We start from the raw sequence: 26,293 nt of genomic DNA, 5'->3' as shown, positions 1-26,293 counted from the left end.
AAAGACTTTTCAGCTGTTCAGCTACACCAGTGCAGCTGATCCCAAGCTGCACCAAACAGTGATCAGTGACGTTCAGCACACTACGTATGTGACAGCCAGTGAATCGTAAGGAGGCCTGTTACAATGGATGTCAGAGCAAAAGCTGAGTTATAATCGTTACATAGATGTAAATTTTCTAAATTTGCCTAGAGCATGTTTTTCTAATGTATGGAAAAGTTGCACATAGTCACTTAGAGTGGTATTCTGTAGTAAACTTTTTCCCCCCCCTTTGTCTTGGAACAAGATTGAACTACACCAGAGCAATGCCAGTCTTGTAAGAGCTGTACCGGTGTAACTGCTTTCACCATTAGGCAAGAGCTAGAAAAGTCTTGCTTTGTCTGGGAATGAGACACACCCTGGCCTGGGGAGCACTTGGCCTCCCATCTCCCTTCCCTTTCAGAGCCTGATTGCACTCAGAGACACTTTCAAGTGTCCCCTCCTTCCCGAAGTCCCTGCTGTCTCACACAGCTGGACTTCTTGCACGCTTTTGTGTTCTTTTCCCCCATTCCCATGCAAACACTGCACTGTAACTATTTCATAGGAGAGAGGAAATGTGTAGCTAGTTTTTACTATGGAAAACTTAAGATTTGTGAAGTCTGAGCTGCTTGGCGAGTGGTCTGTCTGAAATGGTATGGTGTTGGTAAGGACTAATTAAGGATGTTTACCTCATGGAGAAGGTTCCTAGAACCGCTTCAATTTTAGTTGAGCTTTTGAGCCTGCTGCACAAAGCAGGGGGAAGTGCAGCGACATGCACATGATGGTAGTGTTTCTTGTTGCTCTAAAAGGTTGGAGTACCTAAAGGACTTGCCACAGAATCCCCTTGCTGCTATTTTAGGAGGGGAGGGAAACCTCTTCTTCCCGAAGTTCACCCCTGGGCCCTGTGCGTGCTCCAAGCTGTGTTATTCCAGCCCGGGCTGCCCCGAAAACTAAAAGCGTGCGGAGGGGGCGGGGGGTGCTTTGTCCTTCTAGCAGCTTTTAGGATCATTTTGGTTTTTTAAAACTGATTTTTTTTTCTCACGGGTGAAATTGCTCGCAGCTCTCCTAGAGCCGCGCCACGCACCTCCCTGCCTGTCCCTAAAAGCACCGGCCCTCCCGCTCCCCGCATCCCCCGTTTTTGCCGCAAAACGTCCCGCGGCCGCGGCGGGGGTGCGGGCGGGCCCTGTCCGGCGCGGCGCCGCCCCGCCCCGCCCGCCGCCGCCGTCCCCTCGGCGGCGCGGCGGTAGCTCCCGGCCGCCGTAGCCCCTGCGAGGGGAGCCCGTGGCCGGGCTGGGAGGAAGAGAAAGGCGGCGAGAGTCGGGTTACAAGATGGCGGCGGCGCTGCGGTAGCTGCTGAGGCGGCGGAGCGGCGCCAGCGAGGGCCCGAGCCGGGGCGGCGGCGTCGCGCTCTCGCTGTCGGGGAGCCATGAAAAGCGGCGCGTTAAAGGCCCCGCCGTGCCCCTGAACGGCCCGGCGGCCCCGCTGCCTCCCCCCCCCACCGCCGCCTTCGCTCCGTCGCCCCCCCCGGAAGAGGAGCAGGAGCGGGCCCGGGCCTGGGCCCGGGGCCGGCGCGGAGGCCCGAGGCCGGGGCTGCACCATGTCGGACACCCGTCGGCGGGTGAAGGTTTACACCCTCAACGAGGATCGGCAATGGGACGACAGGGGCACCGGGCACGTCTCCTCCACCTACGTGGAGCGGCTGAAGGGGATGTCGCTGCTGGTGCGCGCCGAGTCGGACGGTGAGAGCGTGGCCGGGGCTGCGCGGAGGCCTAGGCCGCCCGCCGCGCCCGGGCCCGCGCCGGCTCGCCACGGCCCGGCCGGCTCCGGCGTCCCTCGCCGGGGCTGACACCCGCCGGGCCGGGCCGCGGGCGCCTGCCCTCCCCGCGGTTGGCAGCAGGGAAGACCCCAGAGTATCGGTGTTATTTCCAGCTTTCCCTTAGCTTGCGCCTCGGCTCAGAGTTTCCTTTCCCCGCTAAGCCGCAGCCGTGTTTACCACCGTGGCCTCAGCCTTTCCCCTTTCTAGTTACCCTCGCCGGCTGCATCTCTTTTTGGCTGATTAGAGATGAAGTTGTTAAGTGTGTGACGACATCTTGTTCGTTTTCAGAATAATTGTGTTCGCTCCTGAAGTGCTCTCTTCCTCCCTTTCCTGCTACTATAAAAAGTTGTTTGTTTCCCGTATAAATTCACTGATTGTGTGCGAGTTGTGTGGCCTTCCTCATGTTTTCTGGCACCTTAAGGGTCTCTCTTGGATGGGGGGGGGGGGGGAGGTACATGCTCCCCGCTTTGTCAGCCGACAGGTGCTAATGTGCTAAATAAACCACCTAAGACTGGTATAAATTACTCCGGAGCTGTTGCCAGGATACATACACTACTTGCATACACAAGATAAAGTCCCTGGGTTTATAGTATCTAGATGATTCACTTCTGAAGGGCAGTTGAAGGAAATAAAAGCAAATGGCCCACGTGGCTGCTGCGGGCAAAAACATTTTTTATGCTGGGCAGCACGTTACCTGGTACAAATTCGTGTAGGTTTGGTAAATGGCCTTTGAACAAGCTACTTGTCGGGCCAGGTTTCAGGAGAAAAAAATAATAGTGCGTCAGAGAATTTTGGTCTAAATTAGAAAAGAAAACCACATTTGAACAGAAATACCCATATAGACTTACGTCTTACCTGGCTTATTTCAGGGAATTATGTTGAAAGAAGAGGGTTCTCCTGGATTTTCTGTAAAATATAGATTAAATTGACCATATGGTGGCTGGCACATGGGCATTTTTGTAAGATACATGGATATGTTTATTTTGTTAAACTCAGTAAATATTTCTTCATACCTTTTTCAGGTTCACTACTGTTAGAATCGAAGATAAATCCAAATACTGCATATCAAAAACAGCAGGCAAGTATTACTGCTAGGCGTTATTGTTTCTGATTATTAATGCTGAGGAATTGTTTTATGCTCCAAGTAATTGCATTTATCAGAAAAGAAGGCAAGCGGCAGGACGTGGAATTGTTGATGGTGTTTCACATAGAGGCAAATAACTTTCTTAAAAGCCTGAAGGTGCTATAATACTTCACATTCCAGAAATTAAAATGCGGGTCCCCTAAAAAAAACTCTCTTGGACTTCAGGCTTTGAAGAGCATATATGCAATTTGGATAAATATTGAACACATTATAGGAAAATAGTTAGAAATATGTACGTGTAACTTCAGTCTCCCATCCCAGGCCATATAAAATAATCGCTGAATTAGGAAGGCAAAACTTTGGCCAACTCTGTTACAGCATTATTTACTTCTTGAGGTCTTTTTCTGGAAATAACACAAAGGAATTTGTCTTTGTGGGACTTCTTTTATCATTGCTGTTCAGTTTTTGTCTTAAGCCTTGAAAACTTCTACTATCCTGAGTGACTAGCCATGGTGACACTTCCTTGCACACTTGCCTTTCCTGGGGGTAAGCCATCTGCAAAACAAAGAAAACAGTTGGGAGCTGTGTTAATAGGTCATTTTTGTTCAACCCACTAAAAAATTAGCTTATTAAATCTCTTCTGCTTTTATTGCTTTTGCTTTTCTCTGCATTAATTTTTGGTGTGTTCGCCTACGTTGTTCTCGTGGCTATTAGTGGGTTTTTTCTGTCTGTTCCTTTGTTCTACAGTAGATTCTCTGTTCCTTTTGTTCAGTGTTTTATACTGCTCTTCATTATTATGGTATCCAGAAGTGTTTCAGCACTACAAAACAGTCACTTTGTTCTTCCTAAATCATGAAGAGACACATTTTTAAGGATTTTGTTTGTTTTGGTGACAAGTTACGTTATGATAATCTGAGGAAAGAGATTTTTGTTAGCTCCTGAGCACAGGTTGGCTCAGTCGAGGTTAGGAGCAAGTCAGAGCCTTGGGCCTGGCTTTTCAGAAGACTGTTTTCTGTGGTTTCCAGTTTTTACTTGTTAGATATGGGTGGTTTTAGTCAGGTGGGTGACAGCCATAGGCTTTCCTGGGGCAGGTCACACTGAGGAAGGTCTTCATGGAACTCTGCAGGGTTGTGAAAGTCAAGGGCCTTGAACTGCTTCCTGTTCAGTAGAGGAATCTGAAACACAATGAAATACGAACACAGATTATGTTGCTGTAAAACTTTTAAATTGTTTCATTTTGCAGTCTGTTTTCTGAAAGTTCATACAACTGATTATTTGAAAGCCTTGGTAGCAAAGTTTCAAGTGACTTCAGTACCTTTTGTTGTTTTTCTTGTGGAAGTCTTTGTAGGTTGTAGTTCTGAAAAACTCGGGCTGAGGTTTATTTTGGTTGGCTTCTATTATTGATTCTAATGCTTTTGTGTCCTTATGGCTGAAAGTGTTTGCTTCACTGTCTACTCTTTTGAAAAAGTTCAGATTTGGGGCTCTTTTTCTGAAGAGGAATAACGATCGGTGATTTCCAGAGACAGGTTCTAGGTTTGTCTAACCTCTGAAATTATACAGGCTTTAGTTGACAGAACTTTGACTTCAAGTTTTATGTGCTTCCTTCTGAGCAGAGTAGCGAAAAGCAGACCTTCAGGTAACATTCCCACGCCTTTCTCAGTTTGTGAGATTTCAGTCTCTTTGCCGAAAGATTGTGGTATTCAAACCTGGGTGTTTCAGGAACAGATCATTTTTAAAGATGGTGGAAAGATGTAGGCAGAATGTTTTGGTCAACCAGAGATGGAGAGAGGTGGTTTTTCCTCAGTGTCTCTGCTTGAATGCTGAAGTCTCTTATGTAGGTAGCCTGAGGACTCAGAGGCTGTAGTGATCTGCCCAGGGCAGATGCTTGTAGGCCAGTGGCAGCGTGGAGGAGAGAGCTCTTCCACTTACCAGAGTTCAACTGCAGATTTTCATTAAGGTGCTGATCATCTTGAGTTTGGGGAAAGCTGCAAGGTAGTGCAGCTTGATGGGAGGGAAACATGCCTTGCCTACCCACCTGACTTCATAAAATTAAGTCAATGGCCTTACAGGGTAGTTACTGCTTAAATTGTGATTTGCATAACAACATTCTGTGGGGAAAAAAAACAAAAAAAAAACAAAAACAAAAAACAAACCAACTGATTTTTTTTTAGTTGCTGTGCATCAGTCTGTGGTTCCCAGTATTACAGTTTGTGTGACATAGAGCTATAACTGTTGACTAACAGCCCTGTTACCTGCCTTCCCTAATTGTGTTTGTGGTCACCAGCTTTTGTGCAGAATTTGATTCTGTTGAGGTGTTGGCTATACCACAATCATGACTTTTCTTTCTCAAGAGAAATAGGGCTTGGACTGGACATAGGTGCCAGGCTACTCAGCACACACAAGAATCTTTAGCTGCACGTATGCAGAGAACAGGAGAGCCTGAAGAGCTGTTGAGCCCCCTGGATTCTGGGGCAGAGGTTTTGAGAATTACACAGCTGGGCTGGACACCCCGTGCTGGCCGAAGGGCAGGGTTGCCTGTGTTCTGGGAGGCTCTAGCAGGAGCAGTTTAAAAAGCTGTTACCACACCCATTTGTTGTTCCACCCTCTGCTTGAGGTTACTGTTCCCTGGCAAAACTGGCAGAAGAGCGTGTCTGCTGTGAGAAATCAGATGGATCCATTGGCGTGCTTTGTTTCTCCAGCTCAGTTAGGAGGGCAGGAATTTTCGGTTGCCTGGCTGTAAGACTTCAGACTGTTGCAGCCATCCTTTTTGTGAACGCTGCCTTCTGATGTTAATTCCTTTAGGTTTGCTCTATCTGTTTTCAGATCTGAGAGGAAGAGCCTGTGCAAATACTGTCTTTTGCTCAGAGTTGCCATCGCTCATGTGACAATAGAGCAGTTTGCTCGAGGCAGAATCGGAGTTACTTGAGGCCAGGATTTAACATCTTTGCAGGGGCACTGTTAAAGCCAGCCTGAGCAGTTGCCAGGGGGCTTCTTCACTCCTCTTTCATGCCGGCGTGAGTATTCATTCGTGTTACTGTGTGACAGGTTAGATGGAGGAACCGATTCAGTTGGAATACCTCTTTCTGATAGATTGATGCTGGCATCTCGGGGGTTGAGGGGCCAGTGCAGAGGTGGAGTGGCAGACGTTGTGCAAAGCAGTACCAACACCGAAGAGGGGTTTGAACTACTCCCTTAGTTTAAATTGTTGTTGTGAATTAATCTCTGTATTTGTTTTGAGTGAATTAAGGAATGTTGCTGTTGCTGGTTGAAAGAGCAGCGTCACGGGTGTTCAGCTGAGCGGGTGGCAGTAGTGGTCCCTCCCTAGGCCTGGAAGGTTCCTGCCTGCGGTCATCGTGGGTTGATTTAAGTCACGCAGGAAGTGTACATCAGATGAGATTTTACATTGATATTGGACAATTATTTTCTGATGAAACTCTCTCTTTCAGAAATATTTTTGGAGAAACTTACATAATATCTGCTTTGTGTGGGCAGTACAGATTGTAACGAGTACCATTCAGTAACTCAAGAATTCCACCAAATTTTTGAGTGCAGTCTCTATGGATGCATGCAGTCATTTAAGTTACTTCACTGCATCTTGTATTTGAATCATTCTGGGCTATGAATAGGACTTCTTCATGTATGTATCCCTCAGAGTCTCAGCTTACCTGGAAGCATATTGATTTGGAGTGTCAGGATCAGTAATTTCACAGAATATTTCATGATAAACATTTCACATTTTGAGTTCTGGAACAGCCATAAAATTATACTTAAGCCTTTTTTTTGTTTTCTTTATTAATCTCTAAGAGAGCCAGATCAGGGAGCTGATGAGACTTTTCACTGCTGGAGTTGACAGTTATTATTTTTTATCTCGAATCCCAGTTCAACTGCTCACTCTAAAATGGCACACTGTAAACACATAGATTCAGCTGTCCCTGAGCTGGAGATGAGGGTGGACAGCTGTAAGCAAAAACCATGTCAGCTATATGAAGCTGTACCATTTGCTCACATGAATTGGAGCCCAAAAGCAGGGAGGCTACCTATTAATATTTGTGACTGTAGGACAAAAGTACAAGAATAATACAGGACACCACAGTATAAATAAACAACTCTCGTGGACAGCATTAAAACCATAGTGCGGCGAGCTCAGTTCTTACCAGAACAGGAAAACTGTTTCTGTAAAGGGATATGTAAGAATGAGAAAAAAAAAAAAAAAAGCTTGTGCAAATGCTGTTGATTTTGAAAGACAGAAGCTGATCTGTTGGTAGGCATTTGTCAACAGTGTTGCTCTAAGAATAAGATGATATGGTAAACTTTTTTTTTTAAAAAAAGAAAAAAAAAAGGCAAAGGCAAAACCCCCCAAAACACAATCTACATGTGGATATTGAGAGATTAAGTTTGCTGTAAAAATGAACCAAAGAATTAGTGCTGTCTCAGCAGTGCTGATTTTCTTTCATGTTCCAGAGTGATGATTGTAGCAGCGGCTAAGTTGTGTGTGTTGCGAGACAGACGTGTTTTTCAGATAGCTGTGCTGATGGGAGAGTTTACCTACTGTCCCATGCCAGGTGCCTGTCAGCAGTCCTCCCCCAAACGTTAGGCCCCTCACATCTGCTGGTGGAAATACTTGTGCTCCCTGACCTGTTTATGCCCAGATAACTGCGTTAACAAAGGTCTGTTTAAACCACCTAAACTTAACCTGGCTTTGGTGAACATTAAGGAATCCTGACTGACAGTGGGTTCAAGAGTAATGATGATCACTTGGTGTTAATTTTGGGTTTGTCCCTCTGTCCTTGGTGGATAGATGAAGGATGGTGACTGGATAGTTCCATGATACCATGTTGTGGATTGGCCTTTAAGCACAGGGAACACCTTACAGCTAGTGATCAATCAGCTTCATCATTTCCTGTCATTTGGTGCACAAAGGGAACTAAGAAGTATTTCTGGGGTAAAGATGTGAGGGGGAGTTGTCATTTCAGCTCAGAGGGCAACTGAGTATCATACAGCTGTTCACTCCCCCTTTCCTCTCTCAGTGCTGAGAAGGAGAAAATAAAGCAAGGTTTTTTGGTTTGAGCTCAAAGGGCAACTGAGCACCATGCAGCTGCCCATTCCCTCCTTCCCCCCAGTACTGGGAAGGAGAAAGTAAAGGCTCAGGAACTGAGATAAGGACAGCGGGGGATGACTCCTCCATCATGGTGACAGGCAAAAGACAGACTTGTTAGGGGAAGTAAAAAGAACGTCAATTTAATACAGATAGTAACAACAACAACACTTAACAGACAGAGTAGGACTGTGAGAAGCATTGCCACATCTTGAAAACACCTTTCCCCATCCCTCCTTTCCCGGGCTCAGCTTTGCTCCTGATATCTCTTCCTCCTTCCCCCCAGTGGCGCAGGGGCAGGGGAATTGGGGGGTGCAGTCAGTCCTGCTGCTTCTTCCACCCTCCCATGGGCACGTGGGTCACCCCCCCATGTTGCAGTCCTCCTGGTGCCTAACTGCAGCAGCGGGAGCTTCTTCTCAGTGGGTCCCGGCCTTCTTTGGGCACAGCTGTGGGGCCCCCCCAGGCCATAAATCAGCATCTGCTCCCCTGGTGACCTCCATGGGTGGCAGGGAGGTGGCCCTGTCATCTCACCATGGGGTACAGGGCGGTGTCTGCCCTGGCTCACGTACCCCCCTTCTTCCACTGACCTCAGTGTTTGCACAGATGTTCTCCTCACAACACCCCCAGTCCCTCCAGGTTCCCCTCCTTAACTGTGTTATCACAGAGGCACAGCTAACTGACCTGGCCCTGGTGCAAAGGTGGGTCCGACTCGGAGCCAGGGGAGCTTGGAGAAGCTTCTCAGAGGGGGCCACTGTTGTAGCCCCCTCCCCTGCTACCAAAAACCTTGCCACTCAATCGTACTGGGACAGGGGGCAATGGTGGCATCTGTTTCTTGTTGTCTCCGAAGTTTTCCTAAGGTGTATCAGGTATTTATAAGCTGGTCAGATACTTGTTTGGGTTTGGTTGCTAAGCTTCAAGATAGCACTTGGAATATTTTGCTTACAATAAAAATGATGCGTAAAGACAAGACTTACAAGCCTTGTTAGGTTGTGCAGTGAATATTGACCTTCGTAAATGTGGAAAGTAAATTGCCTTGTTGACCATTAAGCAAGGGCTTGCGGGTGGTGTTTTTGAAAAAAAAAAAAAAAGGTGTGGTAACACTTCAGGAAGTCAACAAACTTGGAATGTTGAACCGTTTTGCTGTAGGTCATCAAATGTACTGCAAAGTTAGCAGAGTGCCTTCAGTTTGAACATTTTAAAATGAAGATGAGTTCCCTTTAGGATGCTGAACTATATGTTTGACTGTCAAAGCACAGGCTCACATTCCTTACAGTACAGCAGCAAGTGTCCTAATAAAACCTCAGAAAAAAACCCTTTTTGGTCTATTCAGAAATTCTAGAGAATCTCCCAGATACTGTGCAAGTGCACAAATTGAATTGGTAGAGGCAGTAGTAACAGAGAAAAGAAGAGTTACACAGGTGAAAATATCCGTTGGCAAGATGTTTGTGACTTTAGTAAGGAGTTCTGTCTTATTCAGGCTCTATGTCTTTTAGACATAGACTATTTTAATATAGGTGGTGGGTTTTTTTGCTTTTTAGCAAAAATTTAGCGATTTACATTGCTAAAGCTGTATTAAATCCTTTCTGAGGAGGAAACGCTGTCATCTTGGGGTTTTGTTTCTACTTTATTAAATATTAGACCGAAATTGTTACATTGCAGGTTCTCTTAATCTCCTGCAATGTGTGCGTTCCCTTTTCAGTACTGTTGGCTCAGAAGTATGTTGCAGAAAAATGCCATTAGAAGTGTGTCAGATATGAAAAAAAGTATGTTTAAATATATAATATGTAAGGTAGCCATCATAAAATAGCAAAAAAGAAAAGTCATGTCACTTATGGCAGCACAGGTGATTTAATATTTTAATGTCTTATGTTCTTTCTCAACAAGTGTAACTTTAAAATTATTTTTTCTTTGGACAATGACTTAATGGAATGCAGATTTAACAGGCAATGTAGATCTGTTTCAGAAACCTTTTTTTTCCTTTTTGTCTTAAACAGGACACCCTGATTGTTTGGTCAGAAGCAGAAAACTATGATTTAGCACTGAGTTTTCAAGAAAAAGCTGGCTGTGATGAAATTTGGGAAAAAATCTGCCAGGTACAGTTAACTTTAAATATTCTGTTGCTTCCAGATGTTTGAGTGTCTTCTGTAACTTCATGTATTTGTGCTGTAATTTTTAAACCTACTTGTAAAATAAGTATATGTTTGTCATTTTTTGCTGTGGCTTTCCAGGTGTAACATATTAAGTTGCCACTATTTAGAACACTCGTTGTTCCCATAATTGAATTTCATGCTTTTGAAAAATCAGTGTAATGATGAAATTCAGGAGCTAGGTGTTTCAGGGGGTGGTTTGTTTTTATTACCAAGGGGAATGCCAGAGTACCACTTTTTAATTTTCCTCCTCCCAGGTGGCCTTAGGAAGCTGCCTTGTTGGAGTGTGGTGGAAATGAAAATGTGGTTTAATCCATAAGGAGCTAGATTGCACTGTGAGAGACAAAGAGGTGGCATTGCTGTCTGAGCTCAAAAATGGCAGGGATTGGGGGTTTTTTTATCAAGACCTAAGTCTTTTTGACTATTTGTGTTTAATGGCTATTTTGATCCTCATTGTTTTATTATGAAGCAGTTTAGATTTTATACTTTCTAGAAGTGACAAGACAATAGAGTTGTGTCTGTGTGTACTTAACAGAAGAAACCTGGGCTGTCGTGTTGGAATTTATCATAACCTTTTCAGATTTTGAAATGATGCAACGTAAAGCTGTTAACTAAAGAAACGCAGAACTCTGATTTCGTAGCAGGTTCCTCTGAGCAAACTAGGCAATTTAGATGCCTTCTTAATCTTAGCATTCTTTGGGGTGTAAAGTCTTCTCGACCAGTTCTGAAGTACCATTGTTGAGAAGAACTGATCCTAGTAACTGCAAGTATATGTGTCTGATAAATAGTCCACGTTTTAGATGGGGACTGGGCTGATGACTGCTCTGAGAGGGATGTCTTCATGTGAGCAGACAGTGTAAACCTTCGGCTCTTCCATCAGACTCCAAAACTCTCCCTGCATTGTCCTTCGAGGCTCTGGGGTAACGTGCAACCCTTTGTGAGGGAGTTAACAACAGAGCTGGATCAGTGGGGACAACAAAAAGTGTGGGATGCATGAGGAGACTGGGAAAAGGAGCTAAAGGGTCAGATAAAGTGGAAGGGAAGCACAGAGTGGGACACAATTGCTTCCCTCTTTACTTGTTCACTTCTGGTATTTGTGATGTTTTCCTGCCTTTGTTCTTGGTCTTTTTGTTATGTTTCACTTAACACTGCTATAGCTGTGGGCTCTTACTGTGAGTTTAAGGCATCATACCCTTCTGTCTGAGACACTGAAAGAAGGTTTTGTTACAGCCTGTTCTTTTCTTATTTTGTGCTTGTCTCCAAGGTGCTTCAGACTTCTTGACTGCACAGCTGCTGTTAGGGTCTGGTTTGGTTTGATTTGATTTTTTGACAAATGCACTCGTGAGGATAATGGTAGTGACTATAGAATTTAGAGGCAGCAAACTTATTCCTCCACACAGCTGGATGTTTTCCAGGCAACTGAAAGTATGAAAGTGGTTATGCACATGTTATTTTAGTTATTGGCTTGATTATGTTTATGTATGTTTGAGGATGAGATAGTAATTGTGCACGCTCTTGTCTTAGGTTCAAGGCAAGGATCCTTCAGTGGAAGTCACACAGGACCTTATTGAGTCAGAAGAGGAACACATAGAAGAAATGCCTGAAACGAGTCCTTTGATCGACCTTCCTACTTGTGAACTCAACAAACTTGAAGAGATTGCTGACCTAGTTACCTCTGTTCTCTCCTCACCCATCCGTAGAGAAAAGCTAGCGCTGGCCTTGGAGAATGAAGGCTATATTAAAAAACTATTACAGCTTTTCCAGGTCTGCGAGAATTTAGAGAACACTGAAGGCTTACATCATTTGTATGAAATTATTAGAGGAATTTTGTTCCTCAACAAAGCAACTCTGTTTGAGGTGATGTTTTCTGATGAGTGTATTATGGATGTTGTTGGATGCCTTGAGTATGATCCTTCTTTGGCTCAGCCAAAACGGCACAGGGAGTTCTTGACCAAAACAGCAAAATTTAAGGAGGTTATTCCTATAACAGACTCTGAACTCAGGCAAAAAATCCACCAGACTTACAGGGTACAGTATATTCAGGACATCATCTTGCCAACACCATCTGTTTTTGAAGAGAATTTTCTTTCTACCCTCACTTCCTTTATTTTCTTCAACAAAGTTGAGATTGTCAGTATGTTGCAGGTAAGTGTTTTTAATGTGATATAGATGGATTATACCTTTGTAGTTTCAAAATTGGTTACAGCTCTTTAAGACTGTATAAATTAATCATATACTTTTCATTTGCGTAATGTTTTGAATGCTTCCCCTTATTTCTGTTACCTTCTAGTTTGTATTTTAAAAATTTTAGATTTCAGGTGAGTATATGAATTTTTTTTAGTGGGTTGTAAACAGTTCTTGATTCACAAGCAACATAAACATTTTGAGCTGGTTTTGTACAAGTATTCAGAGAACAAGTGACTTTTTGTATTATATGTCTATATAACAAATCCTGAATCTGTGACTCAGAAAAGCATGTTCAGAACCATTCCTGTTATATTACTATTCCTTTATGGCACTAATGTGAAATGTTCATGTTGTATTATAAGTAATTCGCCTTTTTTTTTTTCTTCATACTGTTAACCAGAAGTAATAATTACTAAATAACTGACATTTTGCTCCATCAAAAAACTTATTGCATACTTTGTAGTCAGAAGCAGGATTAAAAGTAGTTTGGTGTGACAACCAGGCTGGACCATGGAAGGAGCCTTGGTAAAGAACTTTGTGTGAACTCCGTGACATTTTGGGTATTTTCAGTTCATAATATTTTGGTGTGTAAACGGGTACAAAGTGGTTTTATTTTGTTTATGTCCTTAGAAAAACGGTATGTTTGTGTAGAGTACAACATCACAAACCCGTCCGTTCTGAGCGTGGACAGTCTCTGCAAAACAGGAAGATGTATTGAGGAGAAGAGGAGGGTCATTAAAGTTGTGGAAAGAGAGGGGCACTGGAGAAATAACATTACCATAAGGAAGATTTCTAAAGAGTGCAATAGAGGATTGGAAAAAAAATTAAAACTAAAGAATTGCAGAGAGTGGCATGAATAATTTTTTGGGCTGCTTCTTTCTGGTTGAATAGCAGAAAGACACTACAAAGTAACTCCCATTTGCAAAATTAATGACTTTGTGTTAAATAAAGACTTGCCTTTTTTCTTCTTTTGCATCTCTGACTTTGCAAACTAAAAATAAATTCAGTATTGTTCTCCTGAGGGCACAGTTTTGTTTCAAGTTAAGAGATTTTTAACTTTATGAAGTTCTTTTTATTTAGACTTTACTATACTGAATATGTAATTGTGCCTTAAGAGAAGACTCTGATTGCCTGTTACCTCTAGTACTCTTTGAGGAAAGTTCTGAAATCCCCTGACAGGAGGCAGCTACTGTGTCACTGCTGTCTTAGCCATAGTGAAGGGTATATGGCACTTAGGTCTGCCTGCCTGTTTTGAAGACTGTAATTGAGATATGCATGGTGATTTACAAATAATGTTGATACTTGTGTCGTCTGAGCTGCCTTGAGAATTACAGACTAAGAAGAAAGCACATGTGGAAGAGATGCTACTGATACATGCCTGAGGAATATTACAAGATAGTATGGACCTCAGGTTCAGGACTGTTTTCACAGTCCCCTGGTGTAAATCAGCTTTCTATTGCAGCACAAGAACTCCAAAGCTCCTTTGGTTTTGATGACCACGTTAGAAGTCTTGTTACCCTAAATACACTGGCAAAGCTCCCTAGGAGAACACAGTTCATAGGAGTAACAGATTGTGTTTGCTGGGCAGTAAAGCTCCTTTCTATGTGCCACAAAGCAGTAGGTGCCAGCGTGGCTGTCAATGAAGGGCAGCCACGTGGGAGACAAACCTACATCCATCCTGGGCTTTAGGACATCAGGACCATGCTCTGCAGCACCCCTAGACAAGCAGGAGATCTTTGTGTTGCCAAGTGTTCCCTTGTGGGCATTTTCTAGCCTATCTGGTGTTGATTTTGGTGGTTTTGGGGTTTTTTTTATCAGGCTTAATTAAGCTGTTAAATCCAGCAAAGCTTAGAATAAACTACTAAGTCTGTGTGTATTGCAGTCTCTAATGTTGATTCCAGGTATCATTTGTAAAGCACTTTCCCCACATCTTAAATTTTCAGGGGAAAAAAACTGTGAACCTTTGGCTGGCATTCCTGTCAGTGTAAAAATCCTGTAGTCTGTTAGCCTAATAAAGCACACAGATTTTAGCAACAGCACACAGAAAAGTAGAAAAGTAAGCACCCTCTACACTGCATGTAATGTTCATATCTGTTTCTTGGAATGCTGCTGTTCTGTTCACGTTCAATCAATGCATAAGCCAAATTTATGGAGTTGAATCAGTACAGTAATGCATCATTTTGTAATGCTGTAGCATAATGTTACTGTTTGCTGTAAGATTTATATTGTATTTAAAAGGTAACGGAGACATTTTATTTGAAAGAATGCCAACGCTATTTTCCATGTGAAGGGAATGCAGAGAAAGCAATGTACAGAGAGGGTGGGAAATGCCTGAACAGTTGGGAGAAGATGATGTTCACCATGGTTTTCTTGTACCTCTTGACTATTAAGCAGTGGTGTACCTGAATTAACATGAAGTGTTGTCCTATATATCAGTAAATCTTTCTTGGTAGTAGAGGATCGCAATAAGGAGAGCAAATAATATTCAGAAAGTTTTCCAGATTGGCAAAGCCAAACTTCCTACAAGCTGGGGAGCCTATTTTTGGAACAGGGTTAACGGGGTCATGGCTGCAGCAAATTTGTAATGTGTTAATCTAGTCATCCTTGTATAGGTGGACTGAAAAAATCTTTGCAACGCTGCAGATCCAAAATAGGGTAACTGGTATGTGTGTGTGGTGTTACCAGTGTAGTGTGAACAGCATAGGTGCAGCATGGTGACATTTGTATCTCACATGGCAATTTCTAGTGGAAGTTGTCTGTCTGGAAGGTTACATGTGTGAAGGAGGGAGGAAGCCTGCACCCAAGACTGGCATTTGTCTGTAGTTCTGACTCAAGGGGGTGTGTGGCAAATCATACAATGAGTGTGTGGGGTAGGGCAGAGCTGCAAACCCCAGGGGGTCGCTGGCAAAGCAGAAAGGGAAGTGACACATTCCTTGGAGACTAGCCTCCTCGAGGGCAGTTTTGGTGACCATCACCTGTGCTCAGCTTAACGTATGGTTCTGGTCTCCTGAGTCTGCTTCCACTGGGCAGAATGAGTACTGAAACAATGCACTGGAAATTACCTTCCTGAAGGCATGCTCTTGGAAAAATTCCCATTTTTGTGATAAAATAATGTAGGTGTAGAGGGGGGAAAAAGGGAAAAAAACCCCTATTCACCAGATCTGCTAATGCACAGTTTTTTGTCTGTAATTAAGCATCGTAGTTAATCTTAAATTTGACTTTCTACATTGCGGGATCAAATAAAGACTAATGTTTTACCTTTCAAGAGGCATTATGTAAGTCATGTTCTTCTTATGTGTTACGCAGGAAGATGAGAAATTTTTGTCTGAAGTTTTTGCACAATTAACAGATGAAGCTACAGATGATGACAAACGATGTGAATTGGTAAGTCAGTGATCTTGATGGTTCTTTGAATGCTTTAAACTGCAGAGATTAAGTAGAAGTATTGAAACTGTTCTGGTAGTTCTGCAGTCACTGAGGTATTTCTGTAACCCTGCAATCATTTCCAGTGTAGCTCAGTCTTCATGTATGTACTCAGTAGAAAACTATTTTTTGCAAGGTAAGTTCTGATTTATTTTTTCTAAAAAAAAATTACTTGTTGAGAAAGTACTAGCACAAAGCTAATGCCCTAGACTTAAAGGTTTACTTTCTTCCAAGCACTCTTCAATATACCTTATCACTTATTTGTTACATGAACACTGCTTTTTTTTTTCCCTGTACTTCACTCATTCAGAAAAATCTTTTAAGTCGTGTGACTGAGGATTACCAGTAGTCCCTTAATATATATTACAAACACTATTTATCCTTGAATGTTTTAACGACTTAAATTGCCTTGGTAAAATCTTGCTTTCAGCAAGGGAGGCGTCTTTATTCTTTCAAACAAAAGGCATGCCAGACAGGAGTATAAATCCTTCATAGGCTAGGGATGATAAAATAGCTGCAAGGTGACTGTGTCTCTTGCTGAGGTAAATTTCAACCTCATAGATTTGGTTGGTTGGTTGCTTTTACTTTCTTTTGCTTTCTTTTGCTGATGTTATTGAAGGTTGGAGGAGAAAGGACTAGAATAATATACCCTTTTCTAGGAAGGCACATATCAACCAGTACACAAACTCTGATACAAATTTTAACAGTTCCCTACTTTCAGAGAGTTTTCTGAATCAAATAAACCTCAAAATATTTTTTCCTATACAATAGGTTAACTTTTTCAAGGAATTCTGCGCATTTTCTCAGACGTTACAACCTCAGAACAGAGATGCGTTTTTCAAAACTTTGGCAAAGTTAGGAATTCTTCCAGCTCTTGAAATTGTAATGGTAAGTGAAAACTTAAAGCTGATTTTAATAAAATTTTAAAAACCCACAGCCATTTAACCAGTTTTTCGGATCTGCGGAGGACCTCTGTGTAAATTTGATTGGACAGCTTTGCTCTGATGAAAGTTTAAGTTTATTGCAACATTTAGATTCCAAAAGATGTCCACAGTTTTCTGACTTTATTGCTGCTAGTTTATTTTTTTTACTTTGCATGATGGAGCAGTATGTGGTGAATGTAGTCCTTCTGACAATGTAGTGTAAAGATGGAAAGATACTCTTTCACGTGGCAGCTTGGTTGGGGTTTTTTGTTGTTGTTGTTGGAACAGTGCCAAAGAAGTATTTTTAGATAATATCGAACTGTTAGCTTGTTCCTATCCAAAAGATCACATAATCCTGTCTTTTCAGGAGTATAAAGCAGATTAATCAATTTTAATCAGCAATGTGAAAACATCATTTTTTTCACTCCTCTGGTTGAAGCAGCCATTGCTGCCTGACTATGGCAATTCATATCTCAGTGCTGTTCCTGAAACTATAAATTCAAGGGGTTTTATATTCTAGAGTAACAACCTGTGAAATTACCAAAGGCTGTTGATTGTTACGAAAACATAAAAGTCATATATAGATGTTCAGTGTTTAGATGATCCCTAATCTTAGTATTCTTTCCCAAGGCTAGACCAGTCCAAAAGCTTCCTGCTATAGTAATATTTTAGGCTTAGTAATGTAGTATTATCAGAGAAAATCACATACCTTAAGGAAAATCATTAATTCTTGTTGCCTATAAATGAGTACACTAACTTCTGTACAAATTGATTTGTAAAGTTGGTTCTTTTGTAATAAATCAATAAATTGTGGATGCCAGGTACAGAATATTAGTGTCTTAAATATTATAGTGAGTAGCATGATAGAAATGTTTCTTGCTGGAAGGGGGGGGTGTGGGTGTTTGTAACTATATTACTGTGTGTCTCATAGAAACTTTCATAATAAAATGTTTTCAAAACTTTTAACTCCCTGTTGTTTGCAGCTTTATTTGATAATGATTAGCAAACTTGATTCACTCAAATTGATTTCTTTTTTTATTAGGGAATGGATGATCTGCAAGTTAGATCTGCTGCTACAGATATATTTTCTTATCTAGTAGAATTTAGTCCATCCATGGTCCGAGAATTTGTAATGCAAGAGGCCCAGCAGAGTGATGATGTGAGTAAAAGTGTTTTGGAGTTTGTTAATATATTGGTTTTGGAGCAAGCAAGTGAAGAAAAAGAAAAAAACAAAAACCAAACAGCAAAACAAGCCTCTCCAGAATTTGGGATACAATTAGCCTAAAAACATAGATACTGGAAACATAGGAAAAAGTAGATTTAAGATACAGAAATTTCTGAGCATGTTGGTGTTCCATGTGGTTATAATAATAATAATATTGTAGGTCTGCCCAACAGTGAGTACAGGTGGGGAGGGTTGTGCTTGACAAAACTCTAGTGTCTGAAGTCAATTTTTGTGTTTAGCTTTAAATTTAAAAAAAAAAAAAGAAAGCTAATATAGAAACTAGGGAAATCATTCTGCTGTTGAAACTGTCTAAAGATTTTGTGGTTGGTTGGTTTGTTTGTTTGTTTGGGGTTTTTTTACAGGATATCCTTCTCATCAATGTGGTCATTGAGCAGATGATCTGCGACACTGATCCTGAACTTGGAGGAGCTGTTCAGTTAATGGGGCTTTTGCGTACTCTGATAGATCCAGAGAATATGTTGGCCACAGCTAATGTAAGAAAATACAAAGGGGTAAAGACACTTTACTGTCTCAGCAAAAATAAAAACCTGATATTCTGTATTACTGTGCTTGTGGTCAGAGGATAGAAAAAAGTTTGGGGGTTTTTTGTGTTGTGTGTGGTCTGATAGTGAATTTAAACCAGCTGAAAAAATGAAGGTACAATTTCCATTAACGTTTGATAATAAACAGGGGGTGTGTGTGGCACTGTGCAGGTATTTATTAAACCAAGCAGTCACGTGCTTCAATGAAATAGCACTAGTCTGGTCATAACTCCTGCCAGCTGGATGAGAAATACTGAAAGAAGAGAGTCCAGCAGAGCCTGTGTGAAACCATGTCAGTGTTTTAATACCAGTGGCACAGCAAAGATGCTACTTCACTGAGCTAGGGCCATACTAAAGGTCTAATTTATATTCTTGAATTCCAAATTGTACGTATGTGTTGAGGTGTCAAAGTAAGAATAGGAAGTTTGAGGAAATTAGCTTTAAAACTTGGGTCATTCCTTTCTTCAGCTGCTGATATTCTGAATCCCAAGCAAAGCACAATGTGTCTGTAATTTAATGCATACTCCCTGTAAGAAAACACAGTGTAAATCACTCCTATATTAACACACATGTATAGAATGTAGTCAAATGGACCAGACAATACTTTTGCCTCAGTTTCCAGGTTGCTGTGGATAAAGGAACTACATTTAAGAATGGTTTAAGCAAATTTGCTCAAGCACTTGGAGTCACTGATGCATTTTCAGTATATATTTGCATCCATGGGGTGGATTTTTTTTGGTGATAGCTAGGTTGGTTTGATGTCTCACCATTCTTTTCCCAACGTATAAAGAACTACATCTTTTTTTTGAGTGAAGACAATGTTGCAGGCCCAACCAGAAAGATAGAGGCAGACCCGGAGGAGTCAGTAGCATTCTTTGTAGGCTGTTTCTTATGTTACTATTCTTGCTAATTTAAAAGGTTATAGGCACATGCCCGTTTCTGATAAAGCTATATTTGTTTTAGAAAACAGAAAAAAGTGAATTTCTCAATTTCTTCTACAACCATTGTATGCATGTTCTTACTGCACCACTTCTGGCTAATACATCAGAAGATAAATGTGAAAAAGGTAATGTTAATTTTTTTTTTTTTCACCCCCCTTTAAGTCTTGTGATGTCTTCAAGTGACTTACAGTCCTGGTAACAGTGCAAGCCTGTGATGCAACTTGAAATATGCTTGCTGAAAACTGTTTTTCCCCCAGTGAGGGGGGTTCTGTGGGCAGACGTTTTAATAGCTCTTTCTTGCAGCTTTGAATGATAACATGTCTTTATACTGTGTTTTGTAAAATAGGTGTCTCCTTGATGTGTACTGTATATCATATACTAGTTTTACTTGTCTAATTTTAAAGACTATTTGCTGTAAAGCAGAGAGCATCTTTTGTTTACAGGTACATTTTTTCTAAAAGTTTACAAAAATGCTGTGACAGTCATCAGTGGTTACATGATTCCAAGACATTGAGTGTGCTCAGGTCATTACCTCTGAAGACTACTTGTCACTTGGCTGTAGTATAGAAATGCCAGAAGAAATCTCTCCGAAGAAATACAACTTGGAAGTCCTTTATCTTGTTTCCTTTTTAATTTTTCTTCGTGACAGTAAAAGAATTGGAAGTCTGTTTGTTGCACACAAATAACACTCAGTAGTTTGCCTCTAGTGCTTTACAGACAGAAATTTAACATCATCATAGCCTCTGGAGTCAGACTTTTTTCTGAGTGTTCTTCCAAGAGATTAAATCAAACCAATACATATTTGTTAAAAACATTTCATGCATCTTAACCATCTTCTCATATTAAGTGTTAAGTCAAAAAAAAAGTTTTATGCATTTGATATTAAAAAATAAAGCCTGTAGAATATCTGTAGTACTCATAATATTATTTGAAAAATTTATAATAGGCACTTTCTTTTAGTCTAAGTAGGAATAATATTCATAAGTATTAGATTACATTTTTTCACATAGTTCAATTTGAAACTTTGCAATGTAAATTGAATACAGAAATCTCATCTGGCCTGCATTCTTATTCTTGCTCTATGTTTATTTCCCTGTAGCTTACAGAAACTTTGATTTTGATGAAAAATTCAAACAGCTGGTAGAACTGGTTGTTTATCATTATCTTTTAAATATTTACAGTACTTTGAAAACCTTTTTCTGACCTCTGTTTTTATTTTCTGTTCATCAGATGCAGTAGTTGCGTCCACTAAGAGTAATACAATTTGTCCTGGTGAGTTTTAATTGACTTAGTTTAATTGACAAGTTTTGAAAGTTGTCTTCTATGCTGTGTATGGTGTTTTTATTTCACAAAAAAGCAAGTTAGGTATGTCCATACTTTTTTTAATACTTTTTGTTGAAATAGGGGTAAGTGCTTTGCTTCAGTAGAGACAACAGGAAACTGAAAGAACATTTTCATTTGCTTTTGAGTTACTGGCTTTTGCTTTTTTCCCAGTCCACCTGCTACTGAAAGTTTAAGTCATTGTTAGCAGAATATGTACTGAAGAGACATAGCTGAGCTCTTACAGTTTGGATTTTTATCTGTCTAGGCTTCCTTTTTGAGCATTATGAAAAGACATTGCTAATTAGGTTCAGGTGTATACAGATCTGGCTGCTTTCATTAACTACCTACTGTTAGTGTGGATTGCTGTAACCAGTAGCTCACTGTCCTGGAGAAAGTCCCACTGTCAGTTCAGGGTGATTTTTGTGACTGAAAAACCCCCCCAAACTTGTGTTTGTTGTTTTGTTCTGACCCAACGTTCTGCTTCCTAGAGCAGTCCAGTGTGACACTAAAGACATGTCAGGAACTGTAAAGACAACTGAGCTTGGTGATGATTTGGTGTGTGAAAGTGTTTGGGGGGTTTTTTTGTGTAACTTAAGGCATTAACTTTTCTTGTAGATAATTATCAAACGGCACAACTACTCGCCTTGATTTTGGAGCTGCTTACTTTTTGTGTGGAACACCACACGTATCACATCAAGAATTACATTATGAACAAAGATTTGTTAAGGAGAGTACTGGTCTTGATGAATTCAAAACACACGTTTCTGGCCTTGTGTGAGTATTGAGCTGCTGTGATTTTCTTTGAGGCTTTGTATGTACTGTGCAGAATGCAGATGAGGACAAGAGTATATTTAATTCAAAATTCATGTTTATTTCTTGTTCATTACTGAATAGCTGTTTAGTAATTTTGAAAAAAGGTAGCAGATATCTGTTTGCATAGGCCAGTGCAGATTTTTGTGGGAGGAGAACTGCTGCATCTTTTGAAGTCCACAGTGATTCTTTAAAATCTTTATGAAATAGGGATCGTTGGTGATCAGCTGTCTTACCTCATTTAAACAGAAATACTGTCATATCTTAATAACGTCATAAAATCTACTGCTCCTTGTGGAGAGTGAATGAAAGTTTGTGAACCGTGGCATTGGAAGAATTAGGGGCTGGTTCTGGGAGGTGAACACAGAAAAGCACAGGAACGAGCCAATAATGTGACTTCACCTGCGCTGAAGTTTATTGCTGCTGTATTTCAAAAAGAAATTAACGGGCCCCGATCACATTCACATACCCAGGAAAGTCAAAGAATGGAAAAAAAGGTTACCCATCAGCAGATGTTTCTTCTGAACTTTCAGAAAGTGCTTCTTAATGCTCTGGATTTGGGGGTGCATCTTCCTCTCAGTAGTATCAGGTTTTTTCAGCTTTTTTCCAAGAGCAGCAGATGGGAGCCCTGGCATGTCGTTACTAAATTCTTTAATTTCTTTCTTCATATAGGTGCTCTTCGCTTTATGAGGAGGATAATTGGCCTAAAAGATGAATTTTATAACCGTTATATCACCAAGGGAAACCTTTTTGAACCAGTTATAAATGCTCTGCTGGATAATGGAACTAGGTACAATCTGCTCAACTCTGCTGTGATTGAGCTGTTTGAATTCATCAGAGTGGTAAGTTAAGCAGCTCATCCTTTGTTGCACGTACATGGCATCTCAGGTAGAAATGCAAAATGCCAACCTTGCACATGAAACAGCGTGTTAACAACTTAAAATCACATAGATAAACACCCAACCAGAAAGGTTGGCAAGCTGCTACATGCCTGTTTTACTTAACTGTCCCATTTTAGAGTATGTGTAGGCCCTGTTTCCATACAAATCCGTATAAAAGGGTCCTGTAGTTGAAATTCTTCTTAGTGGTTGAATGTGTTGTTTCTGAGTAAATCTGGGTGTTATTGGGTCTAAATGAGACTAATTTGGCTATAAAGTTGATTGATTGTCGCCATTTCAAATCCTACATGTATACTTCCTTAGCCAGTGTCAGCTGTGAATCAGCAGCTTTTCCCCTGGCAGTGTTTGTGGGAACAAGGTGTCTGTGGACAGGACAGGCAGGAGCACCTGGCCAGTTGTGCTGCCAGAGTAGGAAACAAGGACTTTTAACAGCTCCTGAGCTACTCGCTGCCAATGGCGTGGGGAGTCTGCTCAGGGAATCCTTGTGGTCTGTGAAAACAAAAGGGCGGGTTTGAGTTATAGGCTGTGGGAGCTGCTGTTTTTTCCCACAAGAAGAAAATGCATTCTGCTTCCAGGTGACTCTTGCCAGCATGGTATGAAAGCTAAGATGTGCCTGATAGGGTGAGAGTCCTTAGAGGGTGGCTGACCAAAAGGTGCCTCATCCCCTGTGCTGCTGGAGTTCTGGAGGGCTGTGGGGGGAGCAGGGCACAGCTCAAGGCCTGTTTTTCTTGAGAAGGCTTAATCCCAGATAGAATTCGGACAGGACTGAGCATATGGTCCATTTGTATGGAAATTTTGATCATTAATTCTAGATTTCAGCTTTTTTATTGAGAAAAGTTCTAATTCACATGTGTTCTTTACAATGATGTTTTGACTCTGGACAATGAATCCATTACCTTTAAACTGCGAAGCTTTCTGAAATTCTGCATGTTCACGCTTGAGACTGAAAGCCTGTTTTCTTCTTATGCAGGAAGATATTAAGTCCCTTATTGCACATATAGTTGAAAACTTTTATAATGCACTTGAATCTATTGAATACGTTCAGACATTCAAGGGACTGAAGACAAAATACGAACAAGAAAAAGACCGACAAAACCAGAAACTGAACAGGTACAGTCCAGTTGATGTATTCCAAGACTCTTACGGAATGCCCTTTTAGGTCTCTTCTGCTGCTGGTTGGGTTTTTTCTTCCTAGAGGGCAGAAGCAGCAGAAGGCTGGGATTGGGGTGGTTTTTCCTTCTTGATGAAAACTTCTTTAATTAGAATAAACCCCCATCTGACTTTCCTTGTGGCTTACTGTAGTACTGTTCATGCCTGTCAGTATATTAAATGCTACGTTCAGAAAATTCTTTAAGAAGAGCAGAATCTTCTTGTGCCCTGTAGAGTTTGGGTTGAGTGTGTCCTGTTGGTCAGCTGGGGTTTTGGAGGAGCTTACGCTGGCAGTAGGAGGAGGGAGGGAGCTGGACTTGCCTTCTCAAACGTGCGGAATTCACTCTGGAGTGTCTGAAGGTGTTGCAGCTCCTGGCCCAGTGTGAAACAGCAGGCCAAACTTGAACCCTTGTCGTGTGTCTCTTACAGTGTTCCATCTATATTGCGTAGCAATAGATTTCGCAGAGATGCACGAGCCTTAGAGGAGGATGAAGAAATGTGGTTCAATGAAGATGAAGAGGAAGAAGGGGAAGCTGTTGTACCTCCGGTTGAGAAGTCGAAACAGGAGGATGATTTTCCAGATAGCTATGAAAAATTTATGGAAACTAAAAAAGGTATTAACTCACTTTTCAGCTTGTCAGCCCTGGAAGTGCTCGGTGCCAGATAACATGGAGTATCATCCAAACAAGCTAGTTGTCCTGTGCTCTGTATTGTAAGCAGGAGCCAGGGTATTCCGTGTAATTAAGGCATGAATTCCTAACGTGTCTTTGCAAGCTAGTTTAGGATTAAAGTGATGAGTTAAATTGCTCCAGGCGTACACGTAGTTTAAATGAAACTCAAAGGAAAACTTGGTGTGTACTCGTGTGCGCTGAGCGAGTGACGTCCCCCTGCCTGCAGTGCCTGGGCCAGTCTCTGTGGGAGTGTTGGCTGCTTTGGGTGTGGATTTAAACTGAGCTTGTTAAAAAAGGCAGCTTTTACCCTGTGATGATGTTGTGATGTGGGTTGTGCTCTGTGTGGTGTACAGCTGATACTTAAGTATGAAAATATTTGTCCTTCAGCAAAGGAGAGTGAAGACAAAGAGAATCTTCCAAAAAGGACTTCAGCTGGGGGATTCAAATTCACTTTTTCCCACTCAGCCAGCGCAGCCAATGGTGCAAACAGCGCAAACGGTAAATCCGTGGCAGCTCAGACGTCACCAGCAAGCTCCAATGGCTCCTCCTCAAAGACCACGACCCTAAGCACGGCCGTGACGGCCACCAAGGTGGGAGAATTCTTACAGAAGGTGCTGCCCTTACTAAGGGCGCCGTGAGGCTCTGCCGTCTCTTAGCTTTAGCATCGAGGCAGGGCTTGCTTCCCTAGAAATTCAGCCAAAGCCTGGCCTAGTTAAACGTTTGCTAGTTTGGGGGAAGGCCTAAGGAGGTGTTAGGTGGGACTGGAGCCTCAGTAACCTGGTGGGTTTAATTTTGCATCTCCTGCCTTGTTGAGCTGCTCCCACGCCGCAGCTTTCACTGTCTGGCTGCTGCTCTGTGTGGGTGACACGGATATCCGAGATGGGTTTTCTTTGCAATTGTGTTAGTGCCCCCTCCTGTGGGGGAATTAATAAGTGTTTTTAAGTTGATGAAGGACAGTAAGTGATAACTCTGAGGCCAGACCCAGAGGAGCAAGGAAGTTCCTATACTTTTTTTAACCCTGAGATTCAAAAACATTCTCAAGACAAAATGGGCCTTGGAATAAAAAGGGTGTCACCAGGAAACCTTCTGCTGCAGACTTGTGTCCCACACAGGTTGGCTGGGGGCTATGTCTTGAAATTGCACATTCCTGTGTATTTTTTTCAATGTGAGATCTTCTTTTTTTTTTTTTTTTTTTTTTTTTTATAAATTGGCAGGGAAGTCTAGTTGGCCTAGTGGATTATCCTGATGATGAAGATGATGATGAAGAGGAGGAGACATCTCCACGGAAAAGACCTCGTCTGGGTTCATAAATGAAACCAAAACTTTGGAAAAACAAAAAAAAACTTTTACTATGGGGTTTCAAATGCTGCAACTGTTTTAAGAGCTAAAAAGGATCCGATTCAGAAAGCTTTCTCCCATGAGTATATAAGATAATACAAGGAGTAGCAAAAGAAACTCAGTATCAGCTAGAAAGGGTTAGTTCTGTAAACACAAAGCTTCCAAGGAACTTAATATCTTTCTAGTAAATAAGGAGTCTGCCATTCGGGCTGTCAAAAAAAAAAAATTTTTTTTTTTAAAAAAAAGTGGGTTAGTATTCACAGAACCTGGATGATGGCTTCTCAGCAAGGAAAGTCTCAGGTGTCAGGAGGGCAGGGGGAGGGAGAGGTATGGTAAACACTTTTTAAAAAATATTGCAGGGTTTCCCCAGTGTTTAACGGAACTAGGAAAAAAAAAAAAAGAAAACCAAGATTAAATTTTGAACCCAGTAATCTTCATTTTGTAATGGTGCTGTCAGTTGTGTTCTTTTAGCAATGCCTCTTTTAAAACAATTTTAAGGGAAAACTAACTCTGTTTGCATAAGAACAATCCAGATTTTTGGGACCATTTCTTACCAATGAAATCGCATTTCTCATGGAGGGAGGAGGCTGCGGTTATAGTGCATGTTGAGTTGTTTAAAAGAGTTTAATTAGTATTTTTCAAGAGGAGAAAATGGAAGCTGGATTCCAAACGGATGGTTTGGCTTGTTTTTTCGATGAGAACATC

At 41.5% G+C, this 26,293-nt stretch overlaps 1 protein-coding gene across 5 annotated transcripts; it reads left to right on the top strand.

Moving 5' to 3' along the window:
- The first annotated feature begins 1,276 nt into the window (after positions 1 to 1,276).
- Positions 1,277 to 26,026, top strand: PPP4R3B (protein phosphatase 4 regulatory subunit 3B). Of its 5 annotated transcripts, none has more exons than XM_074907595.1 (16): positions 1,277 to 1,735; positions 2,854 to 2,909; positions 10,005 to 10,103; positions 11,682 to 12,302; positions 15,651 to 15,728; positions 16,539 to 16,655; positions 17,733 to 17,849; positions 18,278 to 18,409; positions 19,421 to 19,523; positions 20,629 to 20,670; positions 21,337 to 21,495; positions 22,204 to 22,373; positions 23,401 to 23,540; positions 24,009 to 24,193; positions 24,638 to 24,840; positions 25,465 to 26,026. In XM_074907595.1, the coding sequence occupies exons 1-16, from the start codon at positions 1,666 to 1,668 to the stop codon at positions 25,558 to 25,560; spliced, it is 2,388 nt and encodes a 795-aa protein (XP_074763696.1). In that variant the 5' UTR covers positions 1,277 to 1,665; the 3' UTR covers positions 25,561 to 26,026. The 5 variants fall into 5 exon arrangements, with proteins under 5 accessions (XP_074763696.1, XP_074763519.1, XP_074763426.1 ...); XM_074907418.1 differs by having other exon boundaries at positions 1,277 to 1,754; positions 24,030 to 24,193; XM_074907325.1 differs by having other exon boundaries at positions 1,277 to 1,754.
- Positions 26,027 to 26,293: the final 267 nt, after the last annotated feature.

The sequence above is a fragment of the Athene noctua genome, chromosome 1 (genome assembly GCF_965140245.1).
Source record: "Athene noctua chromosome 1, bAthNoc1.hap1.1, whole genome shotgun sequence".
NCBI lineage: Eukaryota > Metazoa > Chordata > Aves > Strigiformes > Strigidae > Athene > Athene noctua.
The sequence above is the reverse complement of the archived record's forward strand: the minus strand, read 5'-3'. Positions and strand labels throughout refer to the sequence as shown.